Source organism: Anabrus simplex, chromosome 3 (genome assembly GCF_040414725.1).
Source record: "Anabrus simplex isolate iqAnaSimp1 chromosome 3, ASM4041472v1, whole genome shotgun sequence".
Taxonomy (NCBI): Eukaryota; Metazoa; Arthropoda; class Insecta; order Orthoptera; family Tettigoniidae; genus Anabrus; species Anabrus simplex.
The window spans coordinates 522077541-522093639 of NC_090267.1; the positions used below are offsets into that span (position 1 = coordinate 522077541).

Consider the following 16099-nt stretch of genomic DNA (forward strand, 5'->3'; position numbering starts at 1 on the left):
GTTCTGAGTATAACAGCCTGACTGAATATTGGCGGGAAATAGCTGGGGAGTTAGATAACTTTCTTCTTTAGCATGCCATTCCTCGGGTTAATACATTTTCTGATACTGCAGGTACGTAACACACTGGTTCATCATATTATTCTAGCTATATGATCCATACTCTGAAGTGCTGTTTTGAATGAGCAGTGTGCACACTTAAGGTAGAGGCTCTCTTAGTAGTAGTATGAACTGGTCTAGAATTACAATTTAGGCCTACTGCAAATTATAGCGCCACAATTCACTAAATAACTCAAATTTCAACCCTGAAAAGAGCCGTTTCTTAAGACAAGCTTCTTCCTCTTCACTTTTATTAAATCTACATTAATTTCATTCCAAATTAGCAGTGAAGATGGGGTTTCTCCTCTGGCTTGGAGGAAAAATTTGCTTCCAAGGGCCGGTTCTACCACCTACTGGTAAAGTAGCGCGTAACTTGCCCCCCCGCGTAAAAGGATGTTTCCGTTCGACCACCCCCAGGTAGCGCTATCGGCAGCATAAATCGTAGTTACCCGGCGCGTAATTTATCGGCCACTTCGAGGGCCCGATAAGACTTTACCTGCCGGGCAAGTTTTGAGAGTTGAACATTATTAGCTGTATTTCTGGTGACATACAACTTAAATTAGCTTAGTATACTGAAAAAAAAAACATGATACTGTAACGGTGGCCGATATTGTATTGCAGGATCTTGAACATTAATGCTTCCCTTGAGTTGCAACGGTCACACCAGCCTCTCGCATCCGTAGCTTAGGAAACACATGTTGTACGTCAAGCTTTCGTAAAGAAACTTTAAAAGGATATAAAATCAAAATATATTTGGAAATCATTTCAAATGAGCTTTAATTTTCTACTTTTTCAGTTTTCAGACGCGGGGTATAACTTAATGTATGTATCTTCATTATACCAACCATTCTCGTAGCATTATGGTTAACACGCTCACTTCGTAATAAGAGGTATGCAGGTTCGAGTCTTTATTATGACAAATCTTTTTTATTTCCATTATTAGCGTTGTGTTAATCTATATGCCTCTTTTCATACGTTTTTTTGTTAATATTATATTTCATTGAAATATTTAATCACAATATTATGTCTACTAGGAAATTGCTTTATATGTATGCTACTTATAGAAAGTGATGTTATGATTAATAGCACATGGGACTGTCGCCCAGGTAGCAGATTCCCTATTAGTTGTTTATATAGTCTTCTTGTAAATTATTTCGAAGAAATTGGAAACTATTCCATTCTCGAATTCCTCTTCCTATGAATGGATATTTATTCTGATTAGTTATTTACATTTACAGAACCTTCCAACTCTATCTTCATAAAGTTAAACATTACAATGAAATGCTTTATCAATAAATGGAAGCATGTGGAACTAACGAGCTCACAGAACTAGTTGCAAATAGAGCATCGTGGAGATACTTAATCAATTCACAGAAGCCTGCAGATAGAAAGCTCAAAGGCAATAAGTCCGTAAAGAAGATGTGTGTGTATACGTATAAGGAAGCGCGTAAAAGAGAGTTAAGAACAACGGCAGAGAACGAAAATACATTTTAAATATAAATTAGAAATACGATGAAAACCTGCATACCTTCTATTACGGAGCGAGCGGCTTGGCCAGTCTACTACGAGAATACTTTTCAAAAACGCTGCCTTACATGACAGGTTATAACTGGCATAAGAAAATGTAATCTCGAGATTTTAATCTCAATTAGGTATTGATATTGAAGATCATAGGTAAAAATCACGAAATCTTGACATAAATCATTGTCCATAACTCTTAGACTCCCCTTATTAGGCTTTTTGGTGATAATCAGCAGACGCAAGCACAGGGAAATAAGACAATCGAAATGAGTTTCATGCATCTGACGATAGATAGCACCACACTCGAAAGCGAGAAGTCGCTGAAAATCAGTCTAGCCAACTTCGTATATCGGTGTCTAGCTCCGGGTAGCTACCTAGCACTTGCGCGGAGGTGGTTGGACGCAAGCCGAAGTACCAGCCGATTTACACCTCCAGGTAGTTTACCTCCTGGGCAGCTGCCAGCCACTTTACCAGCAGATGGTAGAACCAGCCCCAAGTCAGATAGTTTTTCTCCCACCAGTGTAGTGAATTGAGATTTTCTGACTCATCGGATACTCCAAAGAAACATAAATAAACGAGCATCGTTTTTGCTCTGGGACTCTCCACTATTCAAACCACCCCCACCCCACCACCTGCCCCCGCCGATAAAAAACGAAGAGTGTTCACGGATCACGGGTGTCTGCAACCTGGTATTCCAGCTCTGGAACTTTGGGCTGTTAGATCAGCAGCGTTGTATTGTTTGTTGAAAGTGAGGAAATGTGTGGTTTTTCATTTGATTATTTCATATGAAACCATTGCTTTTAATCGCGCCATTCCTACTGACGTCACAGTAATGACCTATGTTCATTTCAGTTAGGAAGACCACTAAGAGTCTTTCTGAGGATTTAAAAAGCCACGTGGAGAGTGAGTGTCTGCCATTATGATGAAAACTCCCCAACCTCATTGTGACCGATGGTAGGCAAGCGGGCCTACCATTGCAATGACGATTCCTTAACCCAGTCTCCATATGAGAAAAGACATTTCGTCACTTCCCTGTCACATTTCTAGGGCACACAATTATGAAGTTTCTAGGGAATGTTAAGAGCTATGCAATTTAATACAATCTTGCTCACAACGTGTACACTGTTGCGAGCTGTTTGTGCTTACCTTACGTAATGGAATTGTCCCCTTCGAATTGGTGCTCTTTTCTCCGTCTGCTGTTACGGACTGTCGGCTTCCCGGCTGCTTGTACTACTGCTGTCACTGCTCGCCTGCATGGCGCATCCACTCTGACGTCACGCCTATAGTATGTTCTCGATCTACCCCGCTCGCATATATATATATATATATGGCCTTGTGTCGTTCATTCGGCAGGTCAGTTGTGGTATAACCTTGTTAAAGACAGTGGGAGCTGGAACTCTGCACACGGCTGGACCGTGTCCATTTTACTTGTGAACTTCGTGCTGGACTTCTGTCAAGGGTGAGCAGACACTGTTACTTTCTATCATTTAACGTGCCCTACCTTGCTATACTTGGGCTTCGCCGTAGTAACGAAAATTGAACTTTGGTCCCTGCAGGACACATCTGAGTATTGGTGCAGCGCAAATGTTCTGCCTTTTGGATATTTGTTGTTGTTTGAGTCATCAGTCCATAGACTGGTTTGATGCAGATCTAACATGCCACCCTATCCTGTGCTAACCTTTTCATTTCTACGTAACTATTGCATCCTACATCTGCTCTAATCTGTTAGTCATATTCATACCTTGGTCTACCCCTACCGTTCTTGCCACCTACACTTCCTTCAAAAACCAACTGAACAAGTCCTGGGTGTCTTACGATGTGTCCTATCATTCTATCTCTTCTTCTCGTCAAATTTAGCCAAATCAATCTCCTCTCACCAATTCGATTCAGTATCTCTTCATTCGTGATTCGATCTATCCATCTCACCTTCAGCATTCTTCTGTAACACCACATTTCAAAAGCTTCTATTCTCTTTCTTTCTGAGCTAGTTATCGTCCATGTTTCACTTCCATACAATGCCACGCTCCACACAAAAGTCTTCAAAAACATCTTTCTAATTCCGATATCAATCCCCATTCCTCCGTTTCTTATTTCCTTGTTCTATCCTTCACCTTCTATCTATCTTTATTTCTTTTCTTATCCCATCTATCTGTTCATTTTGCGTAAAAATGGTGCTTGCTCAAAAGATGTGGTCTGCTAATTTAATTTGTATGTTCATCAGTTAGCTTCAATTTTATTATCGCTTCTGCGCATGCGTGTGTGTTTTAATCCCTTCTGGGATCATTTTGTTAGAATTCCTATTTTTTTTTTCTAATCTACCAAAAGGATCACTCCCTGGACTGGAGATTGGTTTATTTCAATTCTGAATCTCTTGAATTGTTTGGCATGAGGCTATATTACAATGTCCTACTGTAAACATTGTATCAATTTGGGAGGTTATCTAGCAAGTGTATGACACTACCAACTTTGTATTCTACTGGCACGAGCCTGAAACTTTATTTGATGTACCTCCCTTCTAGCGTATTGTGTAATTTAATGTAAAGAAACTGTTTTCAGAATCTATGGGTCCTCCCCCCCCCCCCCCCCTTCTTTTTCTCTTTCCCTTAATTGAAGTGTTGGAACATATGTCCAAAGATTGTAGTGATTGGTGCTTAGGAATTCGATTATGATGATGTAATCTAATTTTGTATCACCTACGTGTCTTAAAATCAAACTTAACGCTTTTATTACGCCATATGCTGGTTCATACTATTTGTTCTGATGTAAAGATAATTTGTTATCCCTTTGAGATTGGTATAATATATTTGTTATTTTCAAACTTGTTTTCCAAAATTCTCTTTCATAAGTTCCTTTTCCCCATTACTTCTGTTTCGACGTGTACCTACCACGGCAATTCTCTTGGGTAGTGGCCCTTTAACCTGTTTATGCACATGTATGGAGCTCTAAATTGCACTGTTTACGGTAATGTTGACACGATGTATTGAACTGTTATATTCTCATGTTGCACGCTTCTCGGCACTCTGCGTGCTTGTGTACTGTCAGTTCTGAGTACTTTGATATCTTGTTGTATAGTATCCCGATCAAGGGCACTCTCTCAAAAGCAAATCTCAATTACAACGCAATTTCTACCAAGTTGATAGTAAGCAAAGACACTATCAAGTACAGAGAGCGTTACAACACTACCTAGTCTAAAATGCTGCATACAATGTAGAATTCAGCAGCGATGCACCAGGTACATCAGCTTGTCTTGAATAAAGTCATGGCTGTTTTTGGAGAAATCTGGTCTATGTATCCCTAATGTCGTTAACTGCCATTAATCCAGCCATGCTTCTATCTTTAATATAGGCTGCAAATACCGTTTCTCATGACTGTAAGGTAACTCCCAAATATTTATATTTATTGACTATGTTAATGTTTGTGTCATCACATGTAATATGCTGCATACAATGTAGAATTCCATAGCGAAGCACGGGTACATCAGCTAGTAGAAAATATAATCGAACTTGTGAAATCAATGATGTGCTCTGCCATATCTTGATGTTGTAAATGTTTACTACTAAAAGGGTGTGGGGTAATAAGCTTACTTTTGACAACATACCATATAAGTTCTGGGAAAAGAAGATTGGCATTCGGTTTCCCCATTTAATTTGAGGTTAAGAAATTTTACTGTATAAATGAAACGAAAGATTAATTTGATAGAACAAAATATATTCTTGAAATTGTATATAAAAAAATAATGTCTCGTTGTGATAAAACAGATGAGAATATGAGATTATGACATTGCAACTGAAAGAAACTAGGCATGAATTTGAATTCTTCTTGACCGGACATTTAACAATTTATACAAAATATATTCCTCACTGGTTCACTTGACTGTACCTTCAACACTTTGAGTGTAATTACGACGTATTCCTTTGATCTGGTATTTACTTTAGATGTGTCATGCCTAATTTGGTGATGTATCCTTGTGACTGCCTCTTCTCCATATCATATGACTTCTAGGTAAATCTGTATGATATGACTTCATTGCAAGTGGTATCCTTCTATGACTCCATGGTAATCCTTTGTGTCCGTATCTTCAACTAAGTGACCGACCAACTGTAGCCTCACTCTCTCAATGACCAAAGACTAATGGCTCACTGAGTCTTCTCCATCTCGTTCACACTCATTGACTCTTGCTGACTGACCGACTTAGGCCTCTGCTTCCAATTGAATAATGACTGATGCTACAATATGCAGCCACCTTATATAGGCGTTAGGTTGACGCACCTACGTAATGTCCAAAAATAACTATAATATACTCCCACCTTGCGATAAGTGTTACCTGCAATGGCGAAATAGCCTGGAGCGGCCTGGGTTTCTCAAAGAAAGTGAGCTCAGTGCTAAATACTCACGATGACGTAGCAATGACTCTGCATTTACTCCAGCAATATTGCACAATGTAGCAATGTCACATCCACATCTGATATACAGCAACTCTTTACTGTACATGTCTTTAGTATTACTCTACACATACGTATATATGCATACATTTAACTACAATCACACAAGCGATAAGCACTGCAGAATCGAACTGAATAATAATTATATTACAATAATAGTAAACTCACAGATAAAATAATAATATCACAGATGAAATAATAATAATAATAAAATACAGATATCACCTTGTAACGGGATTTGAACCGTTACAATATATATCGCATTTTTACTTGATTTCGGTAGTAAAATTATGCAAATGTTTACTTTAACCTTTATACTAATGACTTAAAAACTACTTTTTGCTTTACATTGCACTGACACAGATATGTCTTATGGCGACGATGGGACAGGAAAGGCCTAGGAATTGGAAGGAAACGGCCGTCGCCTTAATTAAAGTACAGCCCCGGCATTTGCCAGGTGTGAAAATGGGAAACCACGGAAAACCATCTTCAGGGCTGCCGACAGTGGGGCTCGAACTCACTATCTCCCGATTACTGGATACTGGCAACACTTAAGCAACTGAGGCTATCGAGCTCGGTGACTTAAAAACTGCTATCAACCATTTATTACGAAAACATATTCTCCTCTTTCATTTCGATTCTCCTTTATGGAACAGCAGTTGACAGGTATTACTGATCAACTCCAATATCGCCTTCGAGTTCGCAAGTGCACACAGTGAGAAAACTATACCGTACTGAAGATGATCGATTGCATTTTGTGGCAAACATTTCAGTTTTCTTTTTAACTGTACTATATGTATGAAGAAAACACACTTCAAGCGCCAGTAATAACCTTCTCGCTCTAAATTTACATGATAAAAGTCTTTAAAAAATTTAACCAGACGCGAGAAAATATAAAGTAACCTCTGAAATCAATGATGCACTCTGCCATATCTTGAGGTGTGCCCCATTCTTATTTAATTACAGTATTAGCATTAAAATTAAGCGACCGTTTATTCGCCTTTATTTTTAACGAGTTAACAACTGTTAAAAATAAAGGCTGTTATCGTACATGTTATTTATGCATTTGTTATGAAAACAGGTTCTCCTCTTTCATTTAGAATTTTCTTTAGAGAACAGCAGTCGATGGGTATTACTAATTGCCTCTAACATCGCCATCAAATGCCGACATGAGAGCTAGTTAGTGGACATAGTGAAGAAACGATACCGAAGGTGATCGATCGCATGCAACATAATCGCAGGGATGCATAAAAATTAGTAACGGAAAAAATCTCACACGCTTAATAGCTCGTATTAACGGACGCGTCAATGATAGGGCTCTCGCTGTAACCGAAGGATAATACACAGTTTAATACAGGAATTTTGAAGGGACAGAAAAAAAAAATGTCGTTATAACGGGGTTGTGGTTATATGCCGTACTCGCTATATTGGACTTCTACTGTATTTGATGATGCTACTGAGGAACAAACAAAGAAACTGCAAAAGGCAATGAATTCTTTTTTACTTTTTAATTAGAGTATAATAACTCATATCACTCCCTATTATTAAACACTCAGCTGGTTGTAGATAAACACTTTCCAACACTGCAGTATCTTTCCTCATATCTTGGTTACAGCAGTGTACATTGTGTGTGCTGCTCCCACTGAGAGTTAGGAGTTGCACGACATTAGTCTCCTGCTGGGATATCCTCCCAGGAAATGGCTCTGCCCCTAATTAAGGTACAGCCCCAGCATTTGCCTCGTGTATAATGTTTGTATCCTAAATATAAGGATTGTGAAGTATTGGACAGGTGGTATAATTCATTTGTTTGGTATTCTGATCTTCAATACGGTTTATAATAAGGTTTATAACTTGTAATAAGGGTCCAGTCCCGAACAGGCTGGTTGAAACTTACCCTCAAAGAGACCCCTCTTCCAAATGTAACATCTCCTGAGACGGTCAGGTGATCCAGCTCGATGAGATCAGGAATAGCAGCAAATCTGGCAAGAAACTCCTTCACCTAAATACAATAAGCAAAAAAGAATGCAGTTTCATGTGACAATTGATCGTTAGCCTCAGCTGTCATGACACAGTTAATGTGTTACTCATTAGATGTTGTCTCAACTTCAGAATGAGCATGCCAACAAACTTATTTTGTTTTGCAAGATGCTTTACGTCGCACCAACACAGACAGGTCTTATGGCAATGATGGGACAGGAATGGGCTAGGAGTGGGAAGGAAATGACTGTGCCCTTAATTAAGGTACCACCCCAGCATTTTCCTGGTGTGAAAATGGAAAACCATCTTCAGAACTACCAACAGTGGAGTTTGAACCCACTATCTACCGAATACTGGACACTAGCTGCAGCTATTGAGCTCGGTCCCTACAAACTCTCTTCAGCATTAGCAATGGTCAGCAAGACATATGCCAATGTCAGAACCATTCGTCAGGGTGTTGTACATTTCTCTTTGAATTATTCTTCCTATACTGAGTGATCCCACATCATATGCGAGCCCTGCAAAATTCAGGTATTAGAACCACCTTGTTGCAACTTACAGAAATGGGCTTCCGACACTGATGTGCAAAATTTAATTCCTTTAAAAAAGTGAATGTAGAAAAGAAAGTTTTAAAAAATCTTCTGTTTCCATTTCCTATTCAAAATAGTCAATCAGTAATTTATCTTGATCTCTATTTTCATTTTTAAATGATAATAATTGTACCGGGAGGTACACCGCAACTCCGCTCATTCAAAATAAGCGCCTTGATGAACTCCTCTATCGACCAAAAGGTGAAACTGATACTACATGAAGTTGGAACTTTAATTAGAAGATGTCACTACTGAAGTATGAAGTTTCCTAAACTGACTGGACTTGTTTACTTCAACAAGTTTAAACTTTCCTCCATAGATGTCATTTCAAAAACTATTGTCATGCACTCTGGTGCAAGGTGGAAGAACTCATAACTTAAAGAAATTTCGTATTTCTAGATTTTTGTAACTGAATCTATGTTCATTTATTTTTTGGGTTGGCAACACTTCTTTTTCTTTCCGCCAGTTTTGAATCTGGCCAATCATGAAATTTTTTTTTCAACCAATCCTACATTTCTTGTTCACTTTGAATTAGCCAATAAAAATTAAGAGGGTGTGTCCGGATTAGTACTGAATTCTCTCGAACCTTCCCTGAGGGTATATAAGTTGTGGCTTTTCGAGTTTCCTTGTCTCACTGATCGTCGTCTTTCTCAGTGTGATTCACAATTAAGTATTTATTTATTTTCCACCTAGTCGATACAATGATTGCCTAAGACAATTTTAAAGGTCAAAAGTGGTACATGTTTCGTATATTATCAACATCTTCAGCCACATAACACTGTTTAGATGTTATGTTTGCTTAAGGCAATTTTAAAGGTCAAAAGTGGTACATGTTTCGTATATTATCAACATCTTCAGCCACATAACATAACATCTAAACAGTGTTATGTGGCTGAAGATGTTGATAATATACGAAACATGTACCACTTTTGACCTTTAAAATTGCCTTAAGCAATCATTGTATCGACTAGGTGGAAAATAAATAAATACTTAATTGTGAATCTATTGAAGTGCGATACGGACCATGAAACTGATTTTATGTAATTTCTCAGTGTGTGTGTTAAGGCAGGTAACGGCCACATAAATTCAATCTTTCTTGCTGTTTCCGCATACTTATCCGAGGAGAAGGTCCGAATTTTTAACTATGTAACCGTTTTAATGTAAATTTCTTCCTTTTCATATAAAATTTCATAAAGTCTTTAATTGTAAATCGGGGATGGAGAGTGAATTACTCTCTCATCTCCCCTTCATCTTGGTTTGAGGTGACTATTTCATAACCGTTTTCTTTCCTGTAATATATTAAAGTTATTTCCATGCGAGCCAGCTCAGTAGTTCGGGACTAGCCCCAGTTTCATCGGCCGAGAGCCCTGTAGGTTTTTAATATTTCATTATCTGGGAGCGCAGTGTACGCCTCCATTCAGTTTGTGTTCGGACCATTTATTTAACCTGTTCTTTTTTTGCAAAGGCCCAGTAGGTTGGGTACTAGATACCCTTGTGTAAAACTGTTTCCATTTGTAAATCGTGCCTTGTGAGGCCAGAGAGTGTTAGATTTTGATGTAATGTTGCCTTGAGTGGGCTGTAAGAAATCGAGAGCATGTAAGCTCTTTTCAAAGTTTTGTAATAGTGTGAGGTGCCTCTGGAAGGCTAAAAATTGTAAATTTTGGAGCAAGTGCTCTTGAATTGGGATACTTTCATCCTTGTTGAAACATTGAGAGTTTGCAAATATTGTAAACTGGATCCGGTATCTCTGAAATTGTAAATTAAGGGCTTGAAACCCCAAATCTGTAGTATGTCACTAATCTCCGATTAACCTAGTCGTGTTTCAAGATTGGCATTGTACCTGATGTTTCATTGTTATTGTACCGGGAGGTACACCCCTATGCCACACATTTAAATCTTGCACCAATAAGAACTCCTCTACAGCAGAAAAACTGAACTTGGAACTAGACCTACTAAAACTTTTACTCAGAAGAGGTCACCACCTTAATTTTGTGATTATGAAGTTTTGTTTACCATTTATCAAGAAGTTTGGACTTTCTGCAACAGATGTTTCTACAAAAACTATGATCACGCACCCTGGTGCGAAGTGAAGGAACTTTTTTGAAGAAATTTTGTATTCATAAGTTTTTCCTTACTAAATTTCGTTCATTCATTTTTGGGTTGGCAATATTGACCTTTTCGTTCCGCCAGTTTTGAATTCAGCCAATCCCTAATTTCTGTAATTAATTTTCAGCCTATCACAGGCTTCTTCTTCGATTTTATGTGTAAACTTTTCATCTACCAATAAAGTGAGAGGGTGTGGCATGATTATTCATGAAAGGTGTCGAACTTTCCCCGAGGGTTTATAAACTGCGGATTTTTACGTCTCATGGCCATTTGATCAACATCTAACTGAGTGTGTGTATGTGAAGCAGGAGGCGGGAGGTGCCTCTTTCATCGGGCAGCAGTTCTTCAGCAAGGTAATGGCCGTTTAACATCTTTATTTCTTGTTAGCTCCGCAGTTTAACCTGGGGGATAGGTCCGAAACTTTAATATATAACCTTCTTCTCTAAAATGTAAGTTCTACCGGCTAATGTGAAAATTTCATAAAATCTGCAACTGTAATTCGGGGATAGAGAGTGATTTACCCTCTCGAGCTCCCCTTCATATTGATTTGAGGTGACTACGTTTTGTAACTGGTTTTCTTCCTTTCTGTAATATCTTAAATTATTCTTATACGAGTCACCTCCATAGTTTGGAATAGCCCCTGTTTCATCGGCCTAGTGCCTGTTAGGCTTTAAAAAATGCATATTTAGGAGTGCAAGTTCACGTCTCCATTCAATTTGGTGTTTCGGGCTATTTACTTAACCCATTCGTTTTCTGCTAAGGCCCAATAGGTTGGGTACGAGTAACCCCCGTTTCATTTGTGTAAGTTGTGCCTTGATGGCAAGTAATTGTAAGGTTCTGATATTGCCTTGAATAGGCTTGGAAAAAAACTGAGAGCGGGTCAGCTCTTTTCTTGTGTTGTAAAAGTGCCTCTGGGAGGCTTGATGTTAAAAATTGGAAGCAAGTGTATTGAGGGATGTTCTGCCCTTGCAAAAATTGGTGATCTTTGTAAAGCTAAGTGTGTAGCTCAGGAATTGTTAAGTGAGGACTTGAAGCCCAAGTTCTGTTTATACCACCAATCTTGTCTTTTCTAGACTTTTTTGCTACCGGTACCTGTGACATTGTTACTTGTTGGTTTTGTTTTAAAAGAGAAAAGAAAATATAACCTTTGTTAAAATTTTAAATTAACTTTGATTTTGTAGTTAGACCCATTCACCCCAGCACCTTCAACCTCTTTCTGCTCCACGAATATCACCGTAACAATAATAATAATAATAATAATAATAATAATAATAATGATAATGATACACTGTTCTGTATCCATATAATGCCTCTGACTCTCATACAAATCACCAAGTACCCCTTCAGCAGAAAGAAAGGACCTGGCGAGAGAAGACCCTCCATGTAAAATACTACAGCAATCTAAACCAACAGAGCATAGATAAGAATGCATTGTGCATGTGGTTACAAAGTGGGCGCTTATTTGGGGAGACAGAGGGATTTGCAGTTGCTATACAAGATCAATAATAGTGACAAACAATTACAAAAAGTACATCATCAAAGATACCAGCGTACCGGTACTCTCCGACAAATGCAGACGATGCTCCGTTCATCGACCATATCACTGTGGGCTGCCCACTACTTGCCCCCGTAGAATACACAAGACGACACAAACATGTCTCAGTAGTAGTAGTAGTAGTAGTAGTAGTAGTAGCTGTTTGATTTGTTATGTTCAATTTTGGAGAAAATAAACTGTTTTGTCTTTTCTTCCAAACAGTAATCAGATACAGGTACTGACTGTATCACAATATAAACAGTAAGAGAGCAAAGGGATGTAATATTAACAAATTAAATGACCAGTAAAATAAATAACATATATAATAATGTTCTTGTCAACAGAGAATCTAAGAGCCTACTCCTTCCGTTTGGTTTTGAAGAGATTATGGGCACTTGCTGTAGTGGGAAGTCGAAGGAATGTGGAATAGTGGCCTGCTACGTGGATGAACATGTAACAGGTAACAAAGATGCGCATTTACGAGTATCATTAACAGTTCTATTCAGTGGTTGTACATCTCAGTCTGCTTCACATTCATTAATTTATGTATTTTACTTATATTTTTTATCATGTCTGCGTTTTTGTATTTTTCCCTTTATAGGTTATACCTCTCTCAATTTCTGCTTTGTGTTTTATGTTGACTCAATGTTACTCAATTTGTGCATAGCTTAACTTAGGGTTCATGTTTGTGGGTTACTGTAGTCACGTCCTAGTTCGTGAACCATGGGCAACGGCTGAGTGGCCTAGTAAGTGGTCCTGAGAGTCGGAATACCAGTTGCTATGGAATGGGAGTGGGCATATCGGACATATTCTGAGTCGTGGCCCTCCTTGTGCTCAGGCGGCTAGGACTATACAATTCACCGGTGGTCCATAACCCGTTAGAGGAGAGATCCTTACTTGGACTATGTGCAAGTCGGGTAGCATCCTGCTTCATGAATTTACCGAGCTCAGAACATTTTAAGCAAGACTCGGACCTATGGGAGTAACGGAGTCCCACTCCCATTTGACAGGTGAGGGATTATTGGAAACAACTTGGTGAACGAAATGGAATTTGATGGGGAGCTATCAATATTAATGGGGCTCATGGAAGGAAGAAGGTAGAACTGGATGAGTCAGCAAAGAGGATGCATCTGGATGTGCTAGGTGTAAGTGATATTAGGGTGAGGGGAGATAATGAGGAAGAGATAGGAGATTTTAAAGTGTACTTGACGGGTGTTAGAAAGGTAAGGGCAGAGTCTGGGGTAGGGCTCTTTATCAGGAATACCATTGCACGCAACATAGTTTCTGTTAGGCACGTAAATGAGTGAATGATGTGGGTAGATTTGTCAGTTGGAGGAATTAGGACAAGAATTGTCTCAGTGTACTCACCATGTGAGGATGCAGATGAGAATGAAGTTGACAAGTTTTATGAAGCATTGAGTGACATCGTGGTCAGGGTCAATAGCAAGGATAGAATAGTGCTAATGGGCGATTTCAATGCAAGAGTTGGGAATAGAACTGAAGGATACGAAAGGGTGATTGGTAAATGTGGGGAAGATATGGAAGCTAATGGGAATGGGAAGCGTTTGCTGGACTTCTGTGCTAGTATGGGTTTAGCTGTTACGAATACATTCTTCAAGCTACACATGGGAGGCTAAGGGTACCAGATCCATAAGAGACTATATCTTAACAGACTTTGAATTCAGGAAATCTGTTAGAAATGTACAAGTTTTTTTGCGGATTTTTCAATGATACAGACCACTATCTGATCTGTAGTGAACTATCTCTAGGCCTAGGATAGAGAAAGTGAAATCTGTCTGCAAACGAATAAGGGTAGAAAATCTCCAGGACGAGGAGATTAGACAGAAGTACATGGATATGATTAGTGAGAAGTTTCGAACAGTAGACAGTAAGCAGGTTCAGGATATAGAAAGTGAATGGGTGGCATACAGGGATGCTGTAGTAGAAACAGCAAGGGAATGCCTAGGAACAACTGTGTGTAAAGATGGGAAAAGGCGAACATCTTGGTGGAATGATGAAGTGAGAGCAGCCTGTAAACGTAAAAAGAAGGCTTATCAGAAATGGCTCCAAACAAGGGCCAAGGCAGACAGGGATATGTACGTAGATGAAAGAAACAGAGCGAAAGAAATAGTTGTTGAATCCAAAAAGAAGTCATGGGAGGATTTTGGTAATAACCTGGAAAGGCTAGGTCAAGCAGCAGGGAAACCTTTCTGGACAGTAATAAAGAATCTTAGGAAGGGAGGGAAAAATGAAATGAACAGTGTTTTGAATAATTCAGGTGAACTCATAATAGATCCCAGGCAATCGCTGGAGAAGTGGAGGGAATATTTTGAACATCTTCTCAATGTAAAAGGAAATCATCCTGGCGGTGTTGCAAAGAGCCAGCTCATGGGGAGGAGGAAAATGATGTTGGTGAAATTATGCTTGAGGAAGTGGAAAGGATGGTAAAAAAAACTCCATTGTCATAAGGCAGCAGGAATAGATGAAAATAGACCTGAAATGGTGAAGTATAGTGGGAATGCAGGGATGAAATGGCTTCACAGAGTAGTAAAATTAGTGTGGAGTGTTGGTAAGGTACCTTCAGACTGGACAAAAGCAGTAATTGCACCTATCTATAAGCAAGGGAACAGGAAGGATTGCAACAACTATCGAGGTATCTCATTGATTAGTATACCAGGCAAAGTATTCACTGCCATCCTGGAAGGGAGGGTGCGATCAGTCGTTGAGAGGAAGTTGGATGAAAACCAGTGTGGTTTCAGACCACAGAGAGGCTGCAGGATCAGATTTTCAGTATGCTCCAGGTAACTGAAAAATGCTACGAGAGGAATAGGCGGTTGTGTTTATGTTTCGTAGATCTAGAGAAAGCATATGACAGGGCACCGAGGGAAAAGATATTCACTATACTAGGGGACTATGGAATTAAAGTTAGATTATTAAAATCAATCAAAAGCATTTATGTTGACAATTGGGCTTCAGTGAGAATTGATGGTAGAATGAGTTCTTGGTTCAGGGTACTTACAGGGGTTAGACAAGGCTGTAATCTTTCACCTTTGCTGTTCGTAGTTTACATGGATCATATGCTGAAAGGTATAAAATGGCAGGGAGGGATTCACTTAGGTGGAAATGTAGTAAGCAGTTTGGCCTATGCTGACGACTTGGTCTTAATGGCAGACTGTGCCGAAAGCCTGCAATCTAATATCTTGGAACTTGAAAATAGGTGCAATGAGTATGGTATGAAAATTAGCCTCTCGAAGACTAAATTGATGTCAGTAGGTAAGAAATTCAACAGAATTGAATGTCAGATTGGTGATACAAAGCTAGAACAGGTCGATAATTTCAAGTATTTAGGTTGTGTGTTCTCCCAGAATGGTAATATAGTAAGTGAGATTGAATCAAGGTGTAGTAAAGCTAATGCAGTTAGCTCGTAGTTGCGATCAGCAGTATTCTGTAAGAAGGAAGTCAGCTCCCAGACAAAACTATCTTTACATCGGTCTGTTTTCAGACCAACTTTGCTTTGCGGAAGCGAAAGCTGGGAGGACTCAGGATATCTTATTCATAAGTTAGAAGTAACAGACATGAAAGTAGCAAGAATGATTGCTGGTACAAGCAGGTGGGAACAATGTCAGGAGGGTACTTGGAATGAGGAGATAAAGGCTAATTTAGGAATGAACGTGATGGATAAAACTGCACGCATAAACCGGCTTTGGTGGTGGGGTCATGTGAGGCGAATGGAGGAGGATAGGTTACCTAGGAGAATAATGGACTCTGCTATGGAGGGTAAGAGAAGTAGAGGGAAACCAATACGACGATGGTTAGACTCGGTTTCTAAAGAT

At 39.1% G+C, this 16099-nt stretch overlaps 1 protein-coding gene across 6 annotated transcripts in view; it reads right to left on the reverse strand.

The window, feature by feature from the left end:
• Window positions 1-16099, reverse strand: part of UGP (UDP-glucose pyrophosphorylase) — a 339813-nt gene that overhangs the window by 40139 nt on the left and 283575 nt on the right. For all 6 annotated transcript variants that reach the window (XM_067143688.2, XM_067143690.2, XM_067143686.2 and 3 more), the window contains one exon: window positions 7954-8058. In XM_067143688.2, the coding sequence (XP_066999789.1) occupies window positions 7954-8058 (105 nt within the window). The remainder of the gene's footprint in view (window positions 1-7953; window positions 8059-16099) is intronic.